Genomic DNA, 23,875 nt, shown 5'->3' with positions numbered 1-23,875 from the left:
GTAGAAAATTCATAAAATGACTTAAAAAATGGCCGAAAAATGACAAACGGTTTTAAAAGTCTAAAAAATTACATTTACTTCAAAAAGGTTCAAAGAATTGCAAAAAAGTGCCCAAACAATGGCGTTACCATTTATTCACTTACGTGTAAAATACGTTCCTATCTACTTATGCAATGTTTCTGCCTTACTTAAAAAAATATGCATTTGCATCAAAATCCTAGCCCTAGTTATCACATTACAAAGGATGTAATATTATTGAAATTCCAATTTCTCACCACCAGAGTAAAGAACCTGGATAGCTACTTGGTGACTCGGACAGAACGACACCAATCAGATGTCAGCCCACCCCTTCCTTTTTTTCAGCTCCACATTTATAGTAGTCAATCATTATTAAATTGTTTCGTTCTACGTGTATTTCGATGCCCGGCCTGGGCATGGATGTTCATTGTGAATGTTCTCATATGAATTTCATCATATCATCACTCATCATCATCGCCGTGATTAGCCAAAGTGGCAGAAAACGACGTAAATAACCTAATTCAATCAATTGAGCATTCAACACTTTCGAATCTGCACCCCCCCCCCACACACACACAAATGCTTTGTGTGAGCCTTCTTCAAATCAACATGTTCTCGTTGCTGAAATGGCGACCCTCGGAAGAAGTTTCACCTACGTAGGTGATGTCACAGCAGGCCTGTAGCTATAGGGAGCAGAGGGGCAACTGCCCCCCCCCCCTGTAAAAAATACAGAATACATATCTACCTGGAATTCTCACTAATCTTTACAATTTGATCCTGTATTACTCTAGCAACACAACAAAGACATTTATTGATTTTGTGATTTATGAAGGTGTGTCGGATTCCGTATAATGTCGGATCAGGATTTGGGGAATAAAATCTCTTCCAGATTCAAACTTCAGGAAATGATTTATCAATTTTCAGTATGTAGAACAGTTGTGATATTTTGAGTAGTCTTGTATTAAAAGTGCCTAATGTATTTGGATGTTTTTCTTGGATGTGTTGCTAAGAAGTTTGAACAGCATAATTTTTTGTTTCCCAAGTCTACCTTTTGGTAATAGCGATTCATGTGATAGAGAGAGGGAGTGACGTGAAATTGATGAAGAGACACTCACAAACACTGCTGCAACCACAGTAGGTAGGGGCATTGTCCCCCCCCCATTCTTGAACGGAAGTCCAATCTGGGAGGGGGCAAACATTGAAGTAAAGAAACATGACTAGCAGAATCTAAGAATAGTAGAACGAAATGGATATTCAAGTTTGAATTAGTTTTCAAGTGTTTCTTGCTATTTTCCTCCAGACGGCTAAGGGCACTTGCAGGGGACAAAGAGGGGCAATTGCTCCCTCGATTTCAACTTTCTTTTACAAATAAAAGTACATTTCGTAAAATTTTCGCTCGCTTCGCTCGCAAGGTCAATATTTCCTATTCTTATAATCCCATTTTCAGAGCTATAGCTAGGGGGCGGCGGGAGTCAGCCCTGGGAGCCAAAACGATCTAAATAAAAAAAAATGTTAAAGAGAATGCCATGTTCCCCGTGAAATTTGTTGTGCCCTATTAAATAAATATTGTTTTCAGTTTGCAAATATTTGATACTAAAGATTTTCCTGCTCGCTTCGATCCCAATATGATTATTTTCTGTAATGCATTCTAAATTACCCGAGAGAGAGGTAAGGCCAGATATATACTTCAGACTGTTGCTGCTTAAGTGCATGAACAATTCTTTTGAGGAAATGGAGCGTTCACATTTCAGAGACAATTTGGCGGATGAATTGACCATGTCATGTATTTAAATTATATATATATATATATATATATTAAAGAAACTTTGAATACGTACACAATTTAGCGTTAACATGTTGCATATGTGTTTTCTTATTTTATGTCGCTCTATGTTACATATGTTTGAAATATATGTTGTATACATGAAAGTTATACTTGTCATATGTACAAAATAATAATGTTCGTCATTATTCTGTCCTTGAAAAATACGGTTTGTGTGCTTGTTTTCCATTATTAGCTAATATGAAATTGAACGTGTTGAAAAAATATTTCAAATAATTTGTTCAAACACAAATGCTTTAGCACCGACTTCTATCCCCTTTTGCATGATTTACGACGATAATAACGTCTTGTAATGCTACTATTATTACTACCATTACCACCACTATATTACTATTATTATTATTGGCACGTTTGTCCTGGTACTTAACCCCCCTCTCCAGATAAAAAATTGTGGTTTCGCCTCTGCTCACAAAGAAGACTCATGCCCAGGCTCGAACCTGGAACCCCTGGCTTCGCAGTGTGTTATGTAACCATCCTACCATGTAGGTCGGCTAGTGAAAGATGTAGGACAGCTTACTGGCTCAAATTATTATCAAACACGATGAAAATGTGATAGTGTTTCACAATTATTATTTCGGTTAGAAAGCGATAAAATTTGTAGTTCGATAGGGTTACACTAAGCATCTTATGGAGTGTAAATATCAATTTCAAATCTTATGAATCATTTCTCTATGCAAACGCATCAAATATGGTAAGCAACATAGGTGTGTGTTATGATATCCATTTTATAAAGGAAAACTTAAGTTTTAACCCTGACTGTTTGCATGATATCGTTTCAATAGCATGTTATATATTGCTCTCAGAATTTTAAACGGCAGTAAAAATAAATGACATTTGCTACTACGAAGCTTACAATGGGATTGCATCCATTAAGGACAGAAGATGCCTATTTTGATTGCTTGTAACATCGAAAGATGAATTAGAGGCGCAAATAGTGACTGAGAAAAGTTGCTTGCCTTGATGTCCTGCACACACTGTGAAAGTTGTCAATGTTATCAGGCGGCACCTTATGAATGTAGGTTCAAGAAAATGGCAAGTAGAAAAAAGCTGCAGTGAAATAAATACGATTGAAAATCTCTCAAATTACATTCTATTTATTTTCTTATATTTATAATAATAAATTGTGTCTGTAGCAGAAGTTGTCTGTTAAACCTACCTCAAGGAGAACCTAATTTTTTGACAAATAATTATGTCAACTCTTCTGCTATGTAGTGGGTTCTTCTAATTTTATTCATATATCTTAAGCCATTGTGTGACTGGTAAAAATTAGTATCAGAATAAAAATCCCTGATATTTGGGGTTTGTACTCTTCTGCTCAAAAAGTGGTGACGATAAGCTGCTCAGAGACTTCGTGTCGCGGAAATGGGGTAAAGCGAAGGAGGCCCCTTATATCTTTCGGTTTCGTACCATAGTCATTAAGGAAGGTATTTTTCAAAATGTAAAGAGGATACAGCATTTCCCTCGATAAAACTTGATAAAACATGAAATATTAATGATGACAGTGTAATCCAAGAAGTCGCTGATCAATCAAGGGATTCCTATTTGTTTGTCAGGTGTCAACACAATATTTTTTCAAAATGGTTAACGTAGGCAAAGATTGTCTGAAGTGATGCAAGAGTCTTTCATTTGAAGCAAATAGAATCCATGGTGGAGTAAGGGACCCATTTTAATGTTTTAGCAAGTAGGTCTAAAAAATGTAAATGTTTACACAATTCATCACAAAGTGTAGATAATATGTAACCATTATTATTTAATTAATTCTATTTTTCTTGCCTAACACAACACAATGGAGTTCTTGGATTCTCGTTAGATTCCTTTGTGCGTAAAAATCTTGCATACTGGAAACTAGAGGAAAACATTATGAAGCACGATTTATAAACGTCTTCCTTAATCAGTTCTGCAGAGAAGCCCAAAGCTGTTGGTACATATTAATCGTCTATGAACATTATTGACCTGTAAATATAACGTAGATACAGTCCCGATTAGCCTATTTATGTTAAACTTTATCTTTGTATTCTTTGGTAGTCCGAAAAGGTCATTATCGAAATATTGTTATTTGATGTTGCTCGAACTTTTTTGTTCGTTGGAGTTTCATTCAAGATATCATCCCTTTCCTGTTACTTATCACTTTTGGAGGACGGGGAGGGGGCATCTTCCAATGCAACACAATATATTAAAAATTTGCCCCCTCTAGGATTGACTTCGCCCCCCCCCCCCTACTAAAAATTCCTGGTTACGGGCCTGCGTCACAGAGAAACTGGTTCTGGCGGGATTGTAAACACGAGAGTTGGGGGAAGAAAATGCCTGTAGGACCTTCAAAAGCGGGCCAAACCTGAATCAGATCCGCGAGCAGTTTGGGCATCGGGGTAATGGTTGCGGTCGTAAACTTGGTAACATTACGACAGTGAGTGAGTCCTAACTCAAGGTTACCCCCCGCCCTCCTCCTCGAAGCCAATGCGTCGCTATTTTTCCACAGAAGATTTGAATCTGAAACCTGCGAAGATTGACATAACCGCTACTGAAGGGAGCCACGAAAGCTCAATTGATCATGATAATTAGAGACAGTGGCGTAGTGGCCGCCCGGCAATGCAGGGTGTGGCGAGGTGTAGAACCATCCCCGCAATATTCTTCCTCTCTCTCTCTGCTTCTGAAATTTTATATAGCTTAGAAATTCAACAGGAAGTGTCGCTTATGAAATAATTTAATTTACAAGACAGAAATCCGGTTTCCAGTAACATATGATACGACATCTTCGATAATAAGCAGGGGCGTTCTGGTTCGGCCAGAGGGGCCCGGCTAACTTAACATATGTGTCCCCTCCGAAATGCAGAATTAACTTCCTTGCTCGCAGGTGGACATCTATAGGAAAAATCCCATATCTCATAACTAGACCTCGGATTATTAGATTCTAAAAATCCTGAAATAGGTCCTAAAAATCTTAAGTTAGGCTCGAAAAATCCTAAAATAGGTTCGAAAAACCCTAAAATAGGTTCTAAAAATCCTGAAATAGGTCCTAAAAATCTTAAGTTAGACTCGAAAAATCCTGAAGTAGGTTAAAAAAAACTTAAAATAGTTCAAAATTTCTGAATACTGCTGATTAGGTATAGTCACCGGCAATGAAAATGGGACACATATATCCTGAAATATGCACTATCTTGCATAACGTTATGTGTGTTGCCTAACCCTACGGCGATGGCAGAACTCAACATTGGAAATTTGCTATTAAAATCCACTCATCGCCGTATAGTTAGACACCAATCTGTTTTCATGTTAACCACAGTAAAACTGCGCAATTTTGTCTGTGAGGATCATATTATATTCTGAAAATCTTACAACAAAAATATAGTGAGTGGTGCAAACTTCAATGCTGAAATGTTAGTTTGCAAGGCGTGAATGCCACAAAGCATGGAAGTGACGCCAAAGTGAGCAAGACCACACAGATCAGACCTCTTTGTATTGCACAGGTAACAGTGGAACCTAAAATAGGTTCTAACAAGCAAAATAGGTTTTTAGGCACTAAAAAACTTTTGTTGCGTTTTTTAACGAAACGCTGACATAACTTATTATTTCTTGCATGAATCCAGTATAGAAAGATCCAGTTACTCAACCAGTCGCAATTTGCTTGTTGCTGCACAATATAAAGAATTAAATTTGATAAATCATGAACTTTTATCACTAATTTTAATTTTACGTGTGGTATTTGAATGTAACTTCACATCAAATATTTTCAAGATGGCTCTAAGCCTTTTTATATTCAAATAAGAGCTGAAAAAAACTCTAAAATAGTTTACACCTGTTCCATGTTACTTCAAAGTGGTCCCAAAACTCAGTTTGATGTGGAGTCGAATTATCCCTTTGCCCTAAGGGTTCACAGCGTATGGGTTAAATGTTACCATTATTTGGGGGCATTTTGTGAAGTTCATTTTTCTTCCATATTGAAATTCTGTGGACATTTCCTTCTTTCCAGTGTGTTTTTATTTTATGATCTACAGTGCTCGAAGTGGATACTCCTATAGCTGGTATGCTTGGTCGAGGAGGATTGGATTGATTTGGTGTTTTAAGCCCACTTTATGCACAGTAAGGCTAATCGGGACTGGACCTACAGTTTAAAGTGGGATCCGAACCACTTGTGCCTTCACCGGGTATCGAACCCGGGACCCCTTGATTACAAGGCGACGACGCTACCATTGCGCCATCGAGGAGGCCTCTTGGTCGAGGAGGGTCTTTGTGTAGATCAGCATGGAGACAATGAAGAAGTGGGGGATGCTTATGCAAATTATCCTAACAGGAGGGGATGGTTAATGGAAATGTACATAACTGGGGGAAAAGCACCCCTCTGCACTCCTTCTCCACACCCACAACTCCAGCACTGATGATCTATTATTAATATAAAAAGGTCTTGTTTCATGAAATATATCGAAAAGAAATGCTATTGTTGAAATTATTATTAATAATGTCCACTATTATTAAAATTGAAATCCTTTTCGGAATTCAGTCTTTCCGATCGACTTTCATTGAGTGACGAATTTTCAGTGAATGAAGTCCCATCACTGCCCTATTACCCGTCTTTCAAGGCTGGAGTTCCGCCATATTTCCTTCTACTAGATTTCAATTGAACTTGTGATGCTGGGTTAACACTGGAAATCTAGAGGTCCAGTTCAACCCCCAAAACAGAAATGAGCACATTGTTGAATACATTAGTTACTATTAGTATTAGAAGGCTAATGTGAGGGGATTACTTTATATCATACATTTTAGTCCGATGAGAAGGTCCGGAAAAATGCAGATAGATACCTCAAAAATTTTTAGATCCAATTTGTGCAATTGAAAACAATATTGATTTATTAGTGCGCAATTAATTTCCCTGGACGCCATGGCATTCTCTTTTTACAACTTTTTTTAGATCATTCGTGCCCAATGGCTGGCTCCCGCCGCCCCTCTGAACTTGATGAAAACAAGAATAGCAGATAATGCGAGCGAAACAAGCAAGAAAATTTTACAAAATGAATTTTTATTTGCATAAAATTTGAAATCGAAGGGGTAATTGCTCGCATTAGCCCCTGTCCCCCCTGTAGTTGAGTCACTGTATAATGCAGACATATTTAAGCAATATATGTTTACTTTGGATACTTTAGGCTCACTGCCATTGTTAGTCAACCTTATTCTGCACAGTTGCTCGACTAACCTTGTGTTAATGCGAATACCACGCACCCTTCCCCCTTCCATCCAAACCGATTCTAAAGGCATAAGAGATAATGTTTTACTTCACCCCTATCGCCGCGATCACCCACAGGTAGGTAGAAAACCTATACATAATAACCAAAACTAAAAATCAATAACAAGTCAATCAAGCGATAGTTTAAAGTGGGATCCGAACCACTATGTGCCTCCACCAGGTATCGAACACGGGACTCCTTGATTGCAAGGCGAAAACGTATTCACGGCGCAATCGAGAAGGCAGTTATAAATATCTGATACATAAAAAATATCAAATAAATTCCCTTATATGTATTAAATACTAATGTATTTTTACATGTTTAGTAATTTACTTTTATATTTAATAACATTATAAATATTAATCATATATGCTCTTTCTTCTCAGTTGCTTGGTAGAAAATTTGAAAAGTTTCATGCACATACATAATATATATGTATAGTTTGTGTATGTCTGTGTAGACCACAATCTTCTTGCCCCCCCCCCAAAAAAAATCAATCTTCAATTATTTCGCGCCCTGGTAGGGTATGTAGCTGCCTGGCAAAGTCCTCATTCCGTAAATTCACGAACTGCATGAAATCAGAAAAAGACATATATTCCCCCCTCGTTTTCAGAAAACCTGTTTCACAACCCACCCCTGTCCTTTCTGTGGTGAAGGACACTCCAGTGGGACAATGAATCTTCCCCCCCTATTTACTGCGAGCAGCAAAAGAAGACGGCCGCGCCATCTACTGGCCACCGATGGAAATGCAATTTCAAAGCGCAGCGAGGTTTAAATGTGGGGTAATCCTCTACTCCCTAACTCCTCTATGATATAACAGTTATCAGCAAGAATAAACAAGCACCTCCTTACTTAAAATCGACAATTAATTTATTGCAATATTGTAATACTAGGTAAAAGTTCGCGTCACACCTTTCACCTTGTGACGGCACACCGGTTGCGGAACACTGGAGTATTTCATTGTTTATCAGTGTAATCGACGCTCTACTGTACTACCAAAGAGAATAAGATTACTTTTTGCTAAATACGTTCTTGGTTGTGGTTGTGGATCTGTGGGTTGTGGCGTGAAGCAAAACACCAGGCAAGGCAAGAACGCTGTAAGTAAAAGTAGAAACATTTTGTAAAGTGCACACATCACGATTCTCACAACGTAATATATCTGTGTTCACAACAGATGAAGAAAACGGGACAATATTTTGTTTTACACGATTTTCGGGAGTTTGCAATGGCACAGTGTTTTATTCACGGTTAATTTTAAATCAAAAAGGGCAACACAATACAGGTGCTAGTGATGTAAAGAGGCGAAGTTATAATGGACTCCCAGCTATGGCTGGGCAAGACATTAAAGGAAAAAATCCTGGGACTGGAAACCAGCGTGAAAATGTTGTTGAAGGATTTAGCATGGGTGTAAATTTAGGAGGGCACAGCACTAAACTGTTACGCATAATAACAGGGATCATTATGCGCTGTTGGGCTTTATCTGGTGCTGCAGTACTTGCGTGCTTGTTATTGTATTGGACTTATGGTGGACTTTTGGCATTCATGCTTTTGTGCTTTGCAGCCACAGGTTAGTGAATCCCTAGTACAAATGTCGGTATGAATTTACATTACCGGAAATATCTCCAATTGCTTTCAAATTCGGCATACTCACTAATTTTGGGCTCGTAATCAAGAATCTGCATTTAAAAATAAAGGGTCACATCTAAAAATTGCAAAATAACCTTGTCAATTACCGCTATGATTCTCCATACGGTAAAAATTTCTCCATACACTAACATGGAAACGATATGAAGACATCTTCCTTTCCGCACAACGGTCTTGCTACCAACGTTGCTCAAGTGTTGTGCAATAAGTGAGAGCGTTGATTTGCATGTAAGATTGATTGATTGATTGAGTTTGTGTTTTAAGTCCACTTTATGCACAGTATGGCTAATCGGGACTGGACCTACAGTTTAATGTGGGATCCGAACCACTAGGCGCCTCCACTGGGAATCAAACCCGGGACCCCTTGATTACAAGGCGACCACAGTACCACTGCGCCATCGGGGAGGCCCTGATTTGCATGTAAGAAAATGGCATCTTGCATAAAGGTGGAAAACATGTTTGCTCCGAAAACCATTCAAGGTTAGGTTAGGGAAGCATAGTTAAAATTAAGGGTCATCATAAACATAGTTTTGAAACGCTAATCATTGCAAAAAATAGTTGTTTTCTTCATAAATCAAGGGTGTTTACTCCATTCACAGACCCACTTTTTTCGACTTATTTTGCAATTTCTAGACGTGACCGCCAAATTTTAACTGCAGATTCGTGATTACGAGGCCATAATTAGTGAGTATGCCAAATTTGAAAGCAATTGAAGATACTTCCGGTACTGTAAATTCACTCCGAAATGTCAAGATCAAACGGCTGTAGTTTTCATTTATAGATAACATAATATGAAATTTGTTCAGGGGATAGTCGAGGGTTTGATTTGCTCATAGAGCAAGGGTACCTTTTACTCTCTGTACTCCATTGAGAAAGTAAAATATTTTGCATGGTTTATGAAGATTATGTTGTTTTTAGCTCACGGGGATATGTTATTGTGAAGTAAAGTACGTCTGTTACCTTAGTGTGAAGCAGAACAACCCTACGGATTCACATAATTGAATATAGCACCCAACACGACATTCCACAATAGCAGCACACGGAACGTTGCCTACAGTTTCATAAATGTATTTTGAAATAAAGTAAATCGAACACGAAAGAATTAAAACCAAAACAGAAGTGAAATTATCGTTAGGTTTGGGGCCTATAGAAATTTTCGAGCTGTTTCACAATAGCATCGCTTATGCACAATTTTTTGTATGGTCATTATAAAAGACTAGTCAGGGCTGAATATATCTATTTGTTTTGAGATTTTGTTGAACTGATTTGGTAGCCTATGTAATAAAGAATGTTGTATGAGTGAGACTCTTGGAATTCCAGTGTGGAAAGTTATCCTTGTTCCGTGTTTTATGCCTAGACACTATGACACAAACTGAAGGAAAGTTTGTGGAGTGGGATGCTACCTCTCATTTCCATTTATGATTGTGCGCTCTATATCTAATGATGGAGAGGAAATTACTATCAGCATCAAAACTATGCTAACGTAATAATAACTTTAAAAAAATTACTATCAGCTTCAAATCCAAAACAATTATCAACAGCATTAAATGTAACACTCCTAACAAAATTAAACTGATCACATGTAAAAGAAAAACATATATATCTTAAAAATATCCATGTTCTGCCATGTGATTGCAGGGTGAAGGGTGTTGAGTGGCACAATTCTACTTTCACTGTTTTTATTTGTAAGATCCACTTGTATGCAGACTCAAAAGCACCAGAAATTGTGCAGATTTTTTAATTGGTAGATTAATGTATTATGCAGCATAAAATTTGTTATTTGGAAACCACAAATAACAAGATTTTCAATCCCAATAGTGCCACATAAAACCACACACTATAACGCATTTATGCAGAAAAAAAGTGGGAGATGTTCATAAACCATGCAAAATTTTTCAATTACTTAACTTTTGTGCAGAACAATTCTTCCCATCCTGCTCATGTATGCTTATGCGAGTAGGTTTGGTTTACTGCACTTAGCACTATAATTAAGCTTGTATAGTGATGGACACTTCTGAGTTGTAGCAAACTCCTTGACTCTGAGTGGGATCATTACAACCCAGAAATGTCCGTGATTGTACATGCTTCTGGTGTTGCCATTTATACGGTTTAAGTAGGTTAGGATTCTTAGGCTTATTTTTGGATTTCAATTTATCACTTATTGCAGACCCGTGATTTGTATAAAATCACAGGTTTGTCGTAGGCTCAACCCAAAGGACTGATGGAATGAAATTGTTCACTTGAAAACAAGAGAAAATGCGTTCTCTGAACATAATGTTAGAATAGGTGTCTAGTTAACATTACATGCTAATAAAGAACCATCATCACCAACATTGAGAGAATTACAACCAGGACTATTTATTATGATTATTTGTTCTTGTTAAGTTATTCATAAAGGAAATGTGGAAAACAACTTGAATATAATAATGTTTTATTATTATTATTTCAGGGATAATTTACCACACAGAAGACCAGTTACTTTTCCATCCAGAGCAGCCATCGCATTCGAGACATTTTGTGCCTGTTCCTTCGATGTTTGGCTTGCCTTACGAGAACATTTTTGTCCGTAGCATAGATGGAACAGTTCTTCATCTATTTTTCATACGTCAGCCAGAAGCATTATCACAGAAGGTTCCCACAATTGTCTTCTTTCATGGGAATGCCGGCAATATGGGCCACAGGTAATGCACTACAAAAAAAAATGTAATTTGAAAAAGAAAATAAAGTCGAAAAACTGGAATGGAAAAAGACTTGAATCATTACATGATTCAGGCTTGCAGTTTTACAGTGAAATTCAGAAGAAAATAAATGCTAAAGTGTCCAATTTGATTTTTTTTATCTGATGTTACGCATAACAGGGAACTGATATCACAAAAATTTTAGCAATTAATGTTAATTTGACGTATGTGCAATTGATTTGATTTTTTATTATTTAATATTGCTCTTTTGCCACTTTTTACTAATCGTGATGATGAGGATGAGTGATAATATGATGAAATTGATGAAGGGACACTCGTAAAGAACACCCATGCCCAAGCTGGGCATTCAAACTCAGGACCTCTGGGTGTGATATATGCGGAATGATGAAAAACATTAACAGAGATACAAGTTGTGGGATTACGATGATGCCAGAGTTAAGGCTGGTTTACATTGGTCGAGTAAGCGGGAGAGCTACTGGCTTGTGTGCTCGACTCGACCATTATGTGGCAAGTAGCTGTTTACACACTTTCTATCAAAGTGGGATAGTGTCTGCAGCTGTTTGGTGCTCTTTTGATAATATGAACACGTCAACGTCGTTGGCGACTAAAAAATGCTCTAAAACAGTTCTCACACCTTTTTTTTTTAATGAGAAATCAATACAATAATGCACGAGAACAAGTCTAGAAAGAAAAATAACTTACTTCTATTTTCAATTGTTCTTGGTTGTACGTAGAACGTAAGTTCTTTATTTTCAATTTTACTTCTATGTCTCTACAAACTTTATGTTGTCGGACTTGGATCACCACTTATTCATGGTTGAATAGTATGGAGTCTGTGAGGTGGTAGTGTTGTGATTTTGCACATTAAATGTAAATACAATTACATTTGATGTGCAAAATCACAACACACTACCACCTCACAGGCTCCATACTCTCCTCAGAAAGGGTTTACATTGATTGAGTGGTCTGTTGAGTTTACGCGTGAGTAAAAAAAAACAATGGGGAAGGAAGCAACTCGTTCGAGTCACTGTCCTCCGTGGACAGCCACTCGACTGTCCTGACTACTGGAGCGAGTACTGGCTCCAGTACTCTCCCCAGTTGTTTACATGGGGGGAGAGTAGCTTACATTACTCTACTCGCTCCAGCTACTCTCCCGTATACTCGACCAGTGTAAACCAGCCTTTAGATGTTTCATTGCATTGGTGCGAATGGCAGGGTCCCATGTTGAAACCTTAGCCAAGACACAATTTTTACTCATTGCTCAATTAGCTATTACAGATCATTAAAATTCATTAAAATTTACTGTTCCTGAAAAAAATCACCAAGCACTAAAAGTAGGTTTTTTGGTTTTGAAAAAAAAAAGTGGTTAAAATGTTATTTTTGTTGTGGACAACTACACTTCAGTTTGGTGAACTAAGTAATACTGTAGAAATTGCATGTTAAATACTGTAGGCAAAGGACATCATGTTTTGAAGTAGAAATCTACTCAGTATTGGCTACCATTTGTTGCAATTTTGGGGTTGTGTTTGGTTGATATTACTAAGTTTTACTATAATTATCAGGGCTCGAAAAGTCCAGGTCGCCATGGCGAGACAAAATTTCAGCCTGTCGACTGTGATCTTTTGCTGTAATATTCCCGTTTTCTAAGTTTGCACGAAATTTTGAAGATTCTAAGTTCAAATTGCAGTACAACGTAAGTTAGCAAATGATTTTTTTATCAACGTTGTGAACATTCCATAGAATCAGTAACAATTCCTTACTCTTTGTCCCCCAACCCACCATTTCCTACTTTCTCACATGATTCAGCGATGTTTTGAATACGGTGATGCTCAACTTCTTATAGTATGCACAATTGCTAGTAGGTGGTTTCCTGGGGACTGATTTTCAGAGCTGGCGCCTAGCTCTGAAGAAGATTTTTCGAGCACTGATAATTATGTATTATTTATGCAATAATTATTCTGATTTTTTTTTGTATAAAAAGAATTCTTCGTTCTATCATTAGTCAATAGGTGGCAAGTAACATGTAAAAGCTCACTTTTGATGCCCCTATCCAACACCCAATTTCAGTTTTCCTCTTGTTATCACTGTTAACTTGTGAGGTGAATGTTTAAAAACTTGGTTAAGTAGAATTCCAAGTCTGGTGTTCAGCTAAAATGTAGTGACCTTCTTACATACAGGAATTTCCCTAATGACTAGTCTAAAAAAATGTTGTTGGTTCTTGCTCGTGAAAATTTGGAAATGTTAAGAGAATTTTATTTTTACAAATGGTAGACATCCTGTAGTCGAATGTTATTCACATTTTAATGACATATCAGATATAAATTAGAGGAAGTAGTGATGTTTAATTATGGATTTCAACTTGGCAGTGATAGTTTTTACCTGAAAACTAGTAAAAATACCACCATTATTTTGATTCATATTCTAGAAACACATCTTTAACTTCTCATAAAAACTGAATGTGATGAACTGTTAAAGAAACCAACAAGCAGTGCATAGAATATTACTTAACAACCATGTAAATCTAAAAGTTTGTTTTAAATCCATTCTGAGTACAAAACAATAGCTAAGAAAGGAGGGGCGGGGGGTTGTAACATTTTTTACTTATTGTAATTACAGAAATAATCATGTACTTATTTTTAAGTATTCAGTCTATACAAATTAATTTTTACATGTACTCAGTATTCAATTTTTTATTTATTTCAGATTGCAGAATGCTGTAGGATTGTATCAGAACTTGAAGTGCAATCTTCTGATGCTCGAGTACAGGGGCTATGGCCTCTCACAAGGATCTCCATCGGAAGAAGGGATTTGCATGGATGCGTGCACAGCTCTTGATTTTCTTTCATCTCGTAAAGACATAAATCACAGTGAAATTGTGGTATTTGGTAGGTCTCTAGGTAAGAGTACTTGATAAGATTTCAAAACTTTTAACAGAGTATATTTTTTATCATTTTTTAAAATATTTTCCAGACTGGGGCCTCCCGATGGCATAGTGGTAACGTCATCACCATGTAATCAATGGGGCCCAGGTTCAATACCTGATGCAGGCACATTGCACAGTGGCTCTGATCCCACTTTAAACTGTAGGTCCAGTCCCAATTACCCTATATATGCATTAAGTGGACTTAAAACAATGATACAAACAAACTTTGCAGACTCCTCAAAAACTATGTTTCTCTGAAAGAGGTTGTTCTTAACTACAAGATGTTCTCTCTTTTTCAGTTTTATAATATGTTACGTGTACATTTTCTCACATATTAATTTTTTCTGTAACAAAAATTAACATTGTAATGAAAGTTACTGAAAACATATTTTCAATAATAATATAGAAATATTTAATGAAAAATAACTTAAAAACTTCTTCTTGGGATCAAAATTGTCAAATCTGTGAAATCTGGAGTGGATACCTTGTAAATAATTTCCACAATGTAGTTTGTCATGAGTATTCGGAATTTTAAACATGTAACAGTTGGGCTGAAAAGTTCGTAGGCTGACTCATAGATGGCGTTACTAGAATTAAATCCATGTGATTTTTACTTAGTACTAACCTTCAAAAGATACGTCTATAAATTTCACAGCTGCCGGATAATTAGTTCGTGAGATATAGCATTGTGAGTGAAGCAGCTTTTGTTATTGTGAAAAAATGGATAAAAAAGAATTTCGTGTGTTAATAAAGCATTGCTTTTTGGCGAAAAAAAATACTGTTGAAGCCAAGGCTTGGCTTGATAAACATTATTCGGACTCTGCACCAGGAAAATCAACCGTTGAGAAGTGGTTTGCTAAATTTAAACGAGGCGAAATGAGCATCGAAGACGATGCACGCAGTGGACGCCCCAAAGAGGCTGTTACCGACAAAAACATCAAAAAAGTCCACAAAATAATTTTAAATGATCGTAAAGTGAAGTTGATCGAGATAGCTGAGACTTGAAAAATATCAAAGGAACGTGTTGGACATATTGTGCATGAATATTTGAACATGCGAAAGCTGTGTGCAAAATGGGTGCCGCGCGTGCTCAATCGATCAAAAGCAACAACGTTTTGATGATTCGGAACAATGTTTAGCGATATTCAACCGTAATAAAATTGCTTCCCCATCCACCATATTCTCCAGATCTGGCCCCCAGTGACTTTTTCCTGTTTGCAGACCTTAAAAGAATGCTCGCTGGAAAGAAATTTAGCACTGATGAAGAGGTAATCGCCGAAACTGAGGCCTATTTTGAGGCTAAAGAGAAATCGTACTATAAAAATGGCATCGAAAAATTGTATGACCGCTATAATCGTTGTATCGCCCTCAAAGGCAACTATATTGAATAATAAAATCGAATTTTGTCAAAAAAATATTTTTTACTATGTTAGCCTACGAACTTTTCAGCCCAACTGTTACATAGAGAACAACAGGGTATGTTTTTTCTATCAGCAGCAGCAGCTTCAGGGAAGGATTGTTGTGGTCTAAAGTGAAGAATTTATAATAATAATGCAGATATGTTAAAGCCTTAAAATGCAAAGTGAAACTTTTTTCATATTTTTGAAATGAGAGTATCAGTATTAAATAAATACAGAGAGCATTAGTACTCACTTTTTATAACAAGTTCAAATGAAGATGGTGGCAGTCGCCACCGAAATTAATAGAACTACGAAAAACAGGTTTGCAAAAGAAAAAAGTAATTACTAAGGTTCTCTATATTTATTTGAAACTTCTTGTTGTGGAAGTTTGGGGATATCAGCCATGATGCTTTTTACCCCTTTTGTTTACAGGTGGAGCTGTTGCGATTGATGTAGCCAGCCGTCCAGAGTACTCATTGAAAATCTGGTGTGTGATAGTGGAGAATACATTTACTAGCATTCCAGACATGGCTGCTATCTTACTGGGGTGGAGAGTGTTGCAGTATATTCCACTCTTTTTCTACAAAAGCAAGGTAAGTTGTTGAAGTACTATTAAAAGTAGGGATGGGAAGGATTTAACATTATCAGCTAGTAATGGCTATTTCAGTAAATTGGCTAGTCTAGAAAGAATAAAAGCATAGTTTATGCTGTAATATTGTCATTCCATATTTGTCTTTTAACTTTTCTATCCTCTCCAGTGTGCAGGGTATGTATAAGAGGTGGCTCTTGCACATACAGTATGTAACATTGTTATTCGTACACACAGAATTTCCGAGGAAAAAATGGCATATCTACTAGTAAATATAATCATTTTCATATGTACCTGGAAATTCATATTAATGAAGGTTTTACCAACAAATGCCAATAAAAATGTATGTTCAAAGTGTATAAACAGAGCATATAATTTGTGTGAAAAGAGAAAAACACGCTGCTTGATGCAACATTGTTATTCGTACAGGCAAGAGTTTCAATGTTCCTCGCACACAGCGCCACTGCTATTCGAGCGATTTCGTGCAACTTCGTAACAAGTTTGAACATGCAGACGCGCTCTCGCTCAAGCTGAATGCTGGCGTAGGTATTGTTGTAGGCCTATCGTCTATCTATCAGCGTGTTCGAAATGGACAAGGTGAAGGGACTTAGTTCCGATCTGAAGGATGTTATTATAAATTTGGCCCTTAGACGTTATTAGTTAACAAAAATTGGACAAACAGTCAATAAATCACACTCCACAGTTCAATACATAGTAAACAAATTTAGAGAGGAAGGTTTAACACAGAATGTGCCAAGAAAACCAGAAGAGAGACGGTTGAATAAACATGATGAACGCTTTTTTTTAAAAAAGAGCTCAAAGTTCAGACTTAAATCCAATTGAGCATTTATGGGCAATTTTGAAGAGGCAAGTTCATAAAGCAGGCGTCAAGTCCAAACAAGAGTTGATAACTGTTGTGCAAGCCGAGTGGAATAAAATAAGCTCTGAAACATGTCAGACACTGGTTAATTCTATGAAGAACAGGTGTGAAGCAGTAATTAAAGCCCAAGGATACGCATCAAAGTATTAGAACGAATAGAAAAGTTGTACAAGAAATGGCATGTTTCTCTTTCAGTTTAATTTAATTTATTATTGGCATTGGTTATACAGAACCAAAGGTAAGATTTTATGTTCCTAATGATATTAGTTATTGAATTGTAAAGAAACAATTTCAAAAGAGTGTATTTCCTTTCAGATATTAAAGCTTTTTCTTTGAAAATCCATGTGTACGAATAAGAATGTTACATACTGTAGTACACCCAAATGTCAACCTCACTTGCACGTAGTACATTATCGACTGCATTTTGCAAACTAATGAGGTTCTGGCATCTGTACCTACAGCCTGTGTTTCATTCTTACAAGTGCTGAGTGCTCCTTTACAGCCCACGTTTTTATTTTAGTTATGGTAAGGGGCTGGACCACTATAATGTGACAGGTGCAAAATAGCCTAAGTGCTGATGCACCCACAATTTCAATCAACCAACCAACCTCTCCAGTATGCAAAATCTTGGCCCTAAAAATCCTCTCACCAAAAATTTTTTTGTGGGGGGGGGAGCTTTTGTTGTTACAACAAACATGAGCAATTAGTTTTGATTTCAGATATAATTTATATGATTGTTCAGCTTTAACAGAAAGTACTGCATGATAATAAGTGCATATGTTGTGTAACTTGTTTGGAGCTATTGTGGTCAATAAGGCATCTGATTGCTGTATGGAAGGCTCTGGTTTAATTCCCAGGATGTGTGGGGTGTAAGGGATACCCATCGACCTACCTTCAATGTACCCTGGACTGCTTTTTACAGATTAACGGGGCTTCTGGACTTAACCAAAAGTGGGAGAAAAGCAAAGTAAAATAAATCGATCAGTACCAAAGTTGTAATCTCAAGGGATTTTTCTGACAAGTGACTGCATAAAGCAACTGGGATCAGGAGTGGAGGTGACCAGGGCATGACATTGGTCACATCACCTACAGTACGACAGATACGAAGGATATGTGGGGGACCCACTCCATGCTCCCACTATATGCCTTCATGGCTTGGTGCAATTCACAGAGGAAAGCTTTAGATATACATTATGCATTTTTATATAATTACACTACTTTTGATTTTCTTTTCAGTTTTTGTCCTTTCCGAAAGCGTCACATCTGATGATGCCGATTCTCTTTGTATCCGGCCTGGCAGATACACTAGTGCCTCCAAGGATGATGGCCGACTTGCACCAGAACTGTTCTAGTCACCACAAGCAACTGCTGCAGTTTGAGACTGGGACTCACAATGAAACTTGGAACTGCCCTGGGTACTATCATGCTCTGGCAAATTTCCTCAACGATGCCAGAATCCGAAGAGTCGATGCAAGGACTAGCCCTCCAGTTCAAAGTGCACAATTGCATCCCATAAAACCTATTTGATAGAATAGGATGATTTAGGTATTAAAAGAAAATAGGGCCGTATGCTGAGTTAGGAATCCTTTTGACTTCGGCTGATGTCTTGCTAACCATGGAGGACACCTAAATAAATCAAGCATTGCAGAGCAGTTGTTTTACATATCTCATAACACTACTTCAGATATTCACTTTAGATCTTGCTAGTTAACAGCATGGCAAGAAGATAGATTTAATATTACAATGAAGCACAATTTCTGCTTTTAAAAAAAACTGCACTACATTTTTTTTTTCAAATAATAATAGTTGAATTTATTGAATAACTATGGTTAGTGCAATGACAATATTCCATGGTGCCTGGCAATTTGAAGTGAAAAAATATAGGAATGAGACCTTGCCTTTTCTGTCCATTATGCTGTGCTACAGAAGATTGTTAATGATTTGTGGAAAGTCATATTGCATAATTTTGTCATACTTTTTTGACAATTAATGATATTTATTTATATTTGAAGATTGAAATAAAGGAAGTTTTGTTATTAAAATTTGCTTCTTTTGTGTAATAATGTCATTCGCAATGTTTGATTGTGTGGATTCATGTTCCTTGCTCCTGGTTGCACTTAGTTTATTTCTTTTTGTTTCTCCACCCTGAATATGCAGCATATATTTATTATTTCCGCAGAAAGTAGATAGAAATTTGAACCTCATATAAAATTATTTAAGACGACATAATGTGGTAATGCAAATTTGTGAAGACCCGAAAAAACAGCCTAAAGTATTATTTCCAAAAAAAAAATAAGGCTTTCTGTGGATTTGTTTGTATCAGGGTGTTTACCAGTGTGGAATTCCTGGAATAAGTGTCATGGAAAAATAACATTTTTGTAGTAGTGTACTAAAATTAGGGTTTTGAACAAAGATAAAGGAACATGCAACAAATTTTGAATTTGTTATTGACAAACTACAAGGTGACGCATATTGTATCTGCCAATTTGAGTTGGCAACCCTGCCAGAATGCATGTGCATATGTGTGTCATACCTGCATGCAGGGTTTGCCAAGGTGGGCCCAACCCATAAAACCCCAGTGGGTTTGTATACCTGTATAACAAAAAAACACAGTCTGTTTTTTCAGGTTGGGCCCACTTGAAAAAAAAACATTTTAAAACCCAGTGGGTTTTTCATTAACTTTGGTATTTCAATGATTTCTGAAATGAAGGAACGTCATAGAGGTCTATAGTAATGAAGATTGCATTTTAGATTCTTAGAATGTGATCACAACTGTCATTATAACTAGAGATTAATTTTGCTATCTAAAATTGAAATGAAGTAGAATGAAATATCAGAGCTCAGTACACCAATACAAACGTTTAATCTATTAAGAAATTACATAGGCTTATATTAAGCTGTAAATTCTGCATGTACTTTAGAGACAAAAGATTCCAATATGTATGTTGAACAGCAACGTATTTATGTTTGCTGAAAATTGAATATATTCGTTACTGCAGTTTGTATACCAAATAGCTAGGGGCATGCATATTTCGTTTTTGACGAAAAAACGAAATTTGAAAAAACACATTGTAGTGTTAATTTTTCATGTTTTTGAAAGGTGTGAGATGCATTTTGTGACCATGTTTTGTCACGAAATAATGCGAAATGAACTGCAAAAAGCGAAATTAACTCTTAAACACAAAATTTAGGGTTTATTCACCGACGCGACACCTTCTGAGGTCTGAATTATCCTGAGTGTTATGCAATTCCCAGAAAATTGATTAATTCTGCTGTTAATATTGGAAAAGCAAAAATGGACTCCTTTACACAGAAATAAACTTAATCCTCTGATAACTACATAAATGTGCTATTAGAAGTGAAATGTTAATTCTGTAGAATAAGTGTAGTTTTTAAATCAAATTTAGGATTATATTCACAATTTTAAAACCAAAATGTCTTTTTATATACCACTTTTCATCCAATTTTTCACCGCTATAACACCGCTATTTTATTTTATTTACCGCTTTTGAACCCGAAATTGACTCAGTTTTTGTACCGAAATTTTGCTTTTTTATTTACCAAAAATATGTGCCTCTACAAATAGCATAGAATTACATGATTACTACATTATTACAATAACAACTATTACGTTCTACGTAACACATATTTCTTGGGGAAAAAACCATCGATTTATAGATTACAAAATTTAGTATTAAAAAAACAATCAGTTCTGTTTCTGGCGGTCGCATATACCTCTACCTTACCAATCAATATTTTGAGATTCTCTATCATTTGAACGTATAAACCTGTATACCTTCACCAACTTTACGGACCTTATCTACCTCAAGTCTATTGCGTATTTTATTCCAAATTATACCAAAAGGTGAAAAGATTCTTTCTATTGAATATATTCTAATAAAAGTCACTGAACTCATATCTGAAGTCACGTTTCTTTCGATCTACTATCGGGGAATACTATGTATACTATCGCTATTCTATTATGCTTGTGACTGAAGATAATAGTAGACACCTGCAATTGATCTCTTGATGCTTCTGACAAAAGTCGTAATGTATCTTATACCATTATTGATACATCTGCTAATATGAATTCAAACATACAAACTTGCTACACAGAAGCACAGAGGTAACCAGGAAATCATATGAGAATAAAGGATAAAAAATAAACATTACTATGGTTTAGCAGTTTGTTGTGGTCTGCTAGTTGGTGTGCCGAGCAGCGAAGTGCAGTGGGTAGGTTGAGCGGCAATTACAAATGTGAATTATTATATGTATTCACCAGTGGCGAAGGTCCTATGAGGTTTTTGAGGCTTAGCCTACCCAAAACAATCAAAGTTCAATAAACTAATTAAACTATGTAATCCGAACGTTTGGTTCCGCAGATTCTTCCAGATGTCTCGGCAGTCAGGCCAGAAAGAGGAGCGTGCGTTCGGTCCGAACTGTGAGGCTTTTGATGAAAAGCCTCTCGGTAAAAGGCAGTTACAGCGTGAGCTCTGTGTAGGTGGGAGGTGAGGGTAAGGGGAGGGGACTGCCGATTCGCTGGGTGAAAGCGGCTAGCCTCAGAACCAACCTGTTGTGCTTCTAGTCTTCTTGTGCAAAGTGCGTCGTTCACGCGCTGCATTGTTGAATGTTAATTTACTTCAAGTGCATGCACGCGTGTGTTTGTGTGTGTGTCACATAGTATATTTATGTTATAAAAATTGCTGATACTGAGAGAACATTGACGTCATTGTTTGAGGAATTAAAAGAGAAACCATTTTCAAGTTGGACTTATGAGACCAAATGTGCTTACAAAGATAGGCGATGGACACCACATTTAGATATTAAAGTAGCAGTTGGAGGAAGACAAAATAGAAAGTTTCAGTTTTCATGGTATAAGAAATATCCTTGGCTAACAGGGTGCTCTAATACAAGTAAGTTATATTGTTATACCTGTATTCTGTATGGGGGTGAAAAGAATGGTCATCATCTTTTCGTGTAACAAAAAATTTTGATAGGCTGAGAAACATCAAAGTTCGAGAAAGCATCTTCAGAATGAAGAGTTTTCTATTGTTAGGTCGTGGAAGCATTGAACATGCATTTTCTGAACGAGCCAAACTTCAAGCCATCAAACACAATGAAATCGTGAAACAAAATATATTTGTAATCGAGAGACTTATCGATGTTGTTTGCTTATTGGGTAAGCAAGAGCTTGCTTTTAGAGGGCACTTTGAAGGTGAAAGTTCGGACAACAAAGGGAATTATCTTGAATTATTAGAACTTCTTTCCAAACAAGAACAGTTTTTACGTGATCATTTGCACTACTCTTCAGGCTTTAAAGGCACGCCAAGTACAATTACTGAAAAGAGGATTATTCTAAGGTTCTGTACACAAGATGGTCCTAAATAAAGATTTATTGGCTTTTATGACGTTCCTAGTGATAAAACAGCTTTTGGGCTATCAGAAGTTATTATTAAACAACTTAATGCTTGGAAAGTTTCTGATAAAATAGTGAGTAATGGCAGGTGATTGAGGAGGCGTGTAACACTTTTTGAAGCAAGTATGTCCACGAGCTATATTTTTACATTGCTATGCTCACAAATTAAATCTAGTGCTGCTACATGTTCAAAAACAATCAAACAAGTCAGGCTTTTCATTTATAATCTTGCAGCTTTCCATACATTTATCAGTAAATCCTCAAAGAAAACAGTACTCTTAGAAAGTAAAGGATTCAGATTGCCACAAACTTGTAGTACCCACTGGAATTGAGCTGAAAGGCATTTTCCAGACAATTACAGATAATATTGAAGATTGGGATGCAGATTCGATCAATTGTGCCTCGGACCTGCTTAATATACTTAATAAAATGCAATTTATTTTCCTGCTTTGCCTTTACAAAGACATTTTTACATATATAGACCACCTTTTTGCACTCCTTCAATACAAAGTTGCATCAGACATAAATATGTGTAACACAGAAATCAAGAAGACCATTGAGGTAATAAAGAATATGAGACGAGAAAATACTGTGAAATTATGTGTTGAAAACTAAGAGGATTTGCAGTGAAATAAGTGTAAGTGAACAAGACTTCGTGGCTCTCAGATGTTTAACCTACGAAATCTTGGACACACTGACTGTACAAATGGAAATAAGTTTTGGAGATCTTGAAAAGATAAAATTTGTTGAATTGCTTGACCAAAATAGCTTTGGGGGATATAAACTACATTTTCCTGTGATGAAATTAAATAACCTTCTGTCTACATATCCATTTTTCAACAAAGAACGATTAGAAAATGAATTAAAGAATATCTATGCTGATGAAAAGCATTTACCTCCTGCAGACCTTCTAAAATTCATAGTTAGCAATGATCTTCAAACAATCTACAAAGAAGTAACACAACTTATCCTTGACATTCCCCGTTACAACAGCTTCCTCCGAAAGAAGTATGAGCACTCTCAAGAGAGTAAAAAATTATCTCCGTAATTCAATGAAAGATTAAGTTTCAGTACAACAGCCATTGAAAAAAACTAGATAAAGAACTTTCTATTGATCAAGGCTTCAAGGAAAGAGTAATGGATACTTTTGCGACCAACAAGAATCGAAGCATGGACCTGCTGTATAAAAAAATATAAGGTAAGCAGATTTTTCAGCCTACCCAGTATTTACGCCTTAGCTTCGCCAC

The 23,875-nt window shown here is 36.6% G+C and overlaps 1 protein-coding gene across 2 annotated transcripts; it reads left to right on the top strand.

The window, feature by feature from the left end:
- The first annotated feature begins 8,190 nt into the window (after positions 1–8,190).
- Bem46 (abhydrolase domain containing 13-like protein Bem46) lies at positions 8,191–19,254 on the top strand. 2 transcript variants are annotated; one of them, XM_083110057.1, is made up of 5 exons: positions 8,191–8,644; positions 11,171–11,402; positions 14,124–14,305; positions 16,176–16,336; positions 18,449–19,254. In XM_083110057.1, the coding sequence occupies exons 1-5, from the start codon at positions 8,404–8,406 to the stop codon at positions 18,737–18,739; spliced, it is 1,107 nt and encodes a 368-aa protein (XP_082966183.1). In that variant the 5' UTR covers positions 8,191–8,403; the 3' UTR covers positions 18,740–19,254. The 2 variants fall into 2 exon arrangements, with proteins under 2 accessions (XP_082966183.1, XP_082966182.1); XM_083110056.1 differs by having other exon boundaries at positions 14,124–14,317.
- The last annotated feature ends 4,621 nt before the right edge of the window (positions 19,255–23,875 follow it).

This window comes from Lepisma saccharinum, chromosome 23, assembly GCF_977018435.1.
Source record: "Lepisma saccharinum chromosome 23, izLepSacc3.1, whole genome shotgun sequence".
NCBI classification, from domain to species: Eukaryota; Metazoa; Arthropoda; class Insecta; order Zygentoma; family Lepismatidae; genus Lepisma; species Lepisma saccharinum.
This window is presented reverse-complemented; position numbering and strand designations above follow the sequence as displayed.

What these genes read in the sequence shown, in the direction of transcription:
- Bem46 (XM_083110056.1), top strand. Translation starts at nt 8,404, where the DNA reads ATGGCTGGGCAAGACATTAAAGGAAAAAATCCTGGGACTGGAAACCAG. An exon ending in TTTGTGCTTTGCAGCCACAG is followed by an intron (nt 8,645 to 11,170) that starts GTTAGTGAATCC and finishes TTATTATTTCAG; the next exon opens with GGATAATTTACCACACAGAA. An exon ending in GCCGGCAATATGGGCCACAG is followed by an intron (nt 11,403 to 14,123) that starts GTAATGCACTAC and finishes TATTTATTTCAG; the next exon opens with ATTGCAGAATGCTGTAGGAT.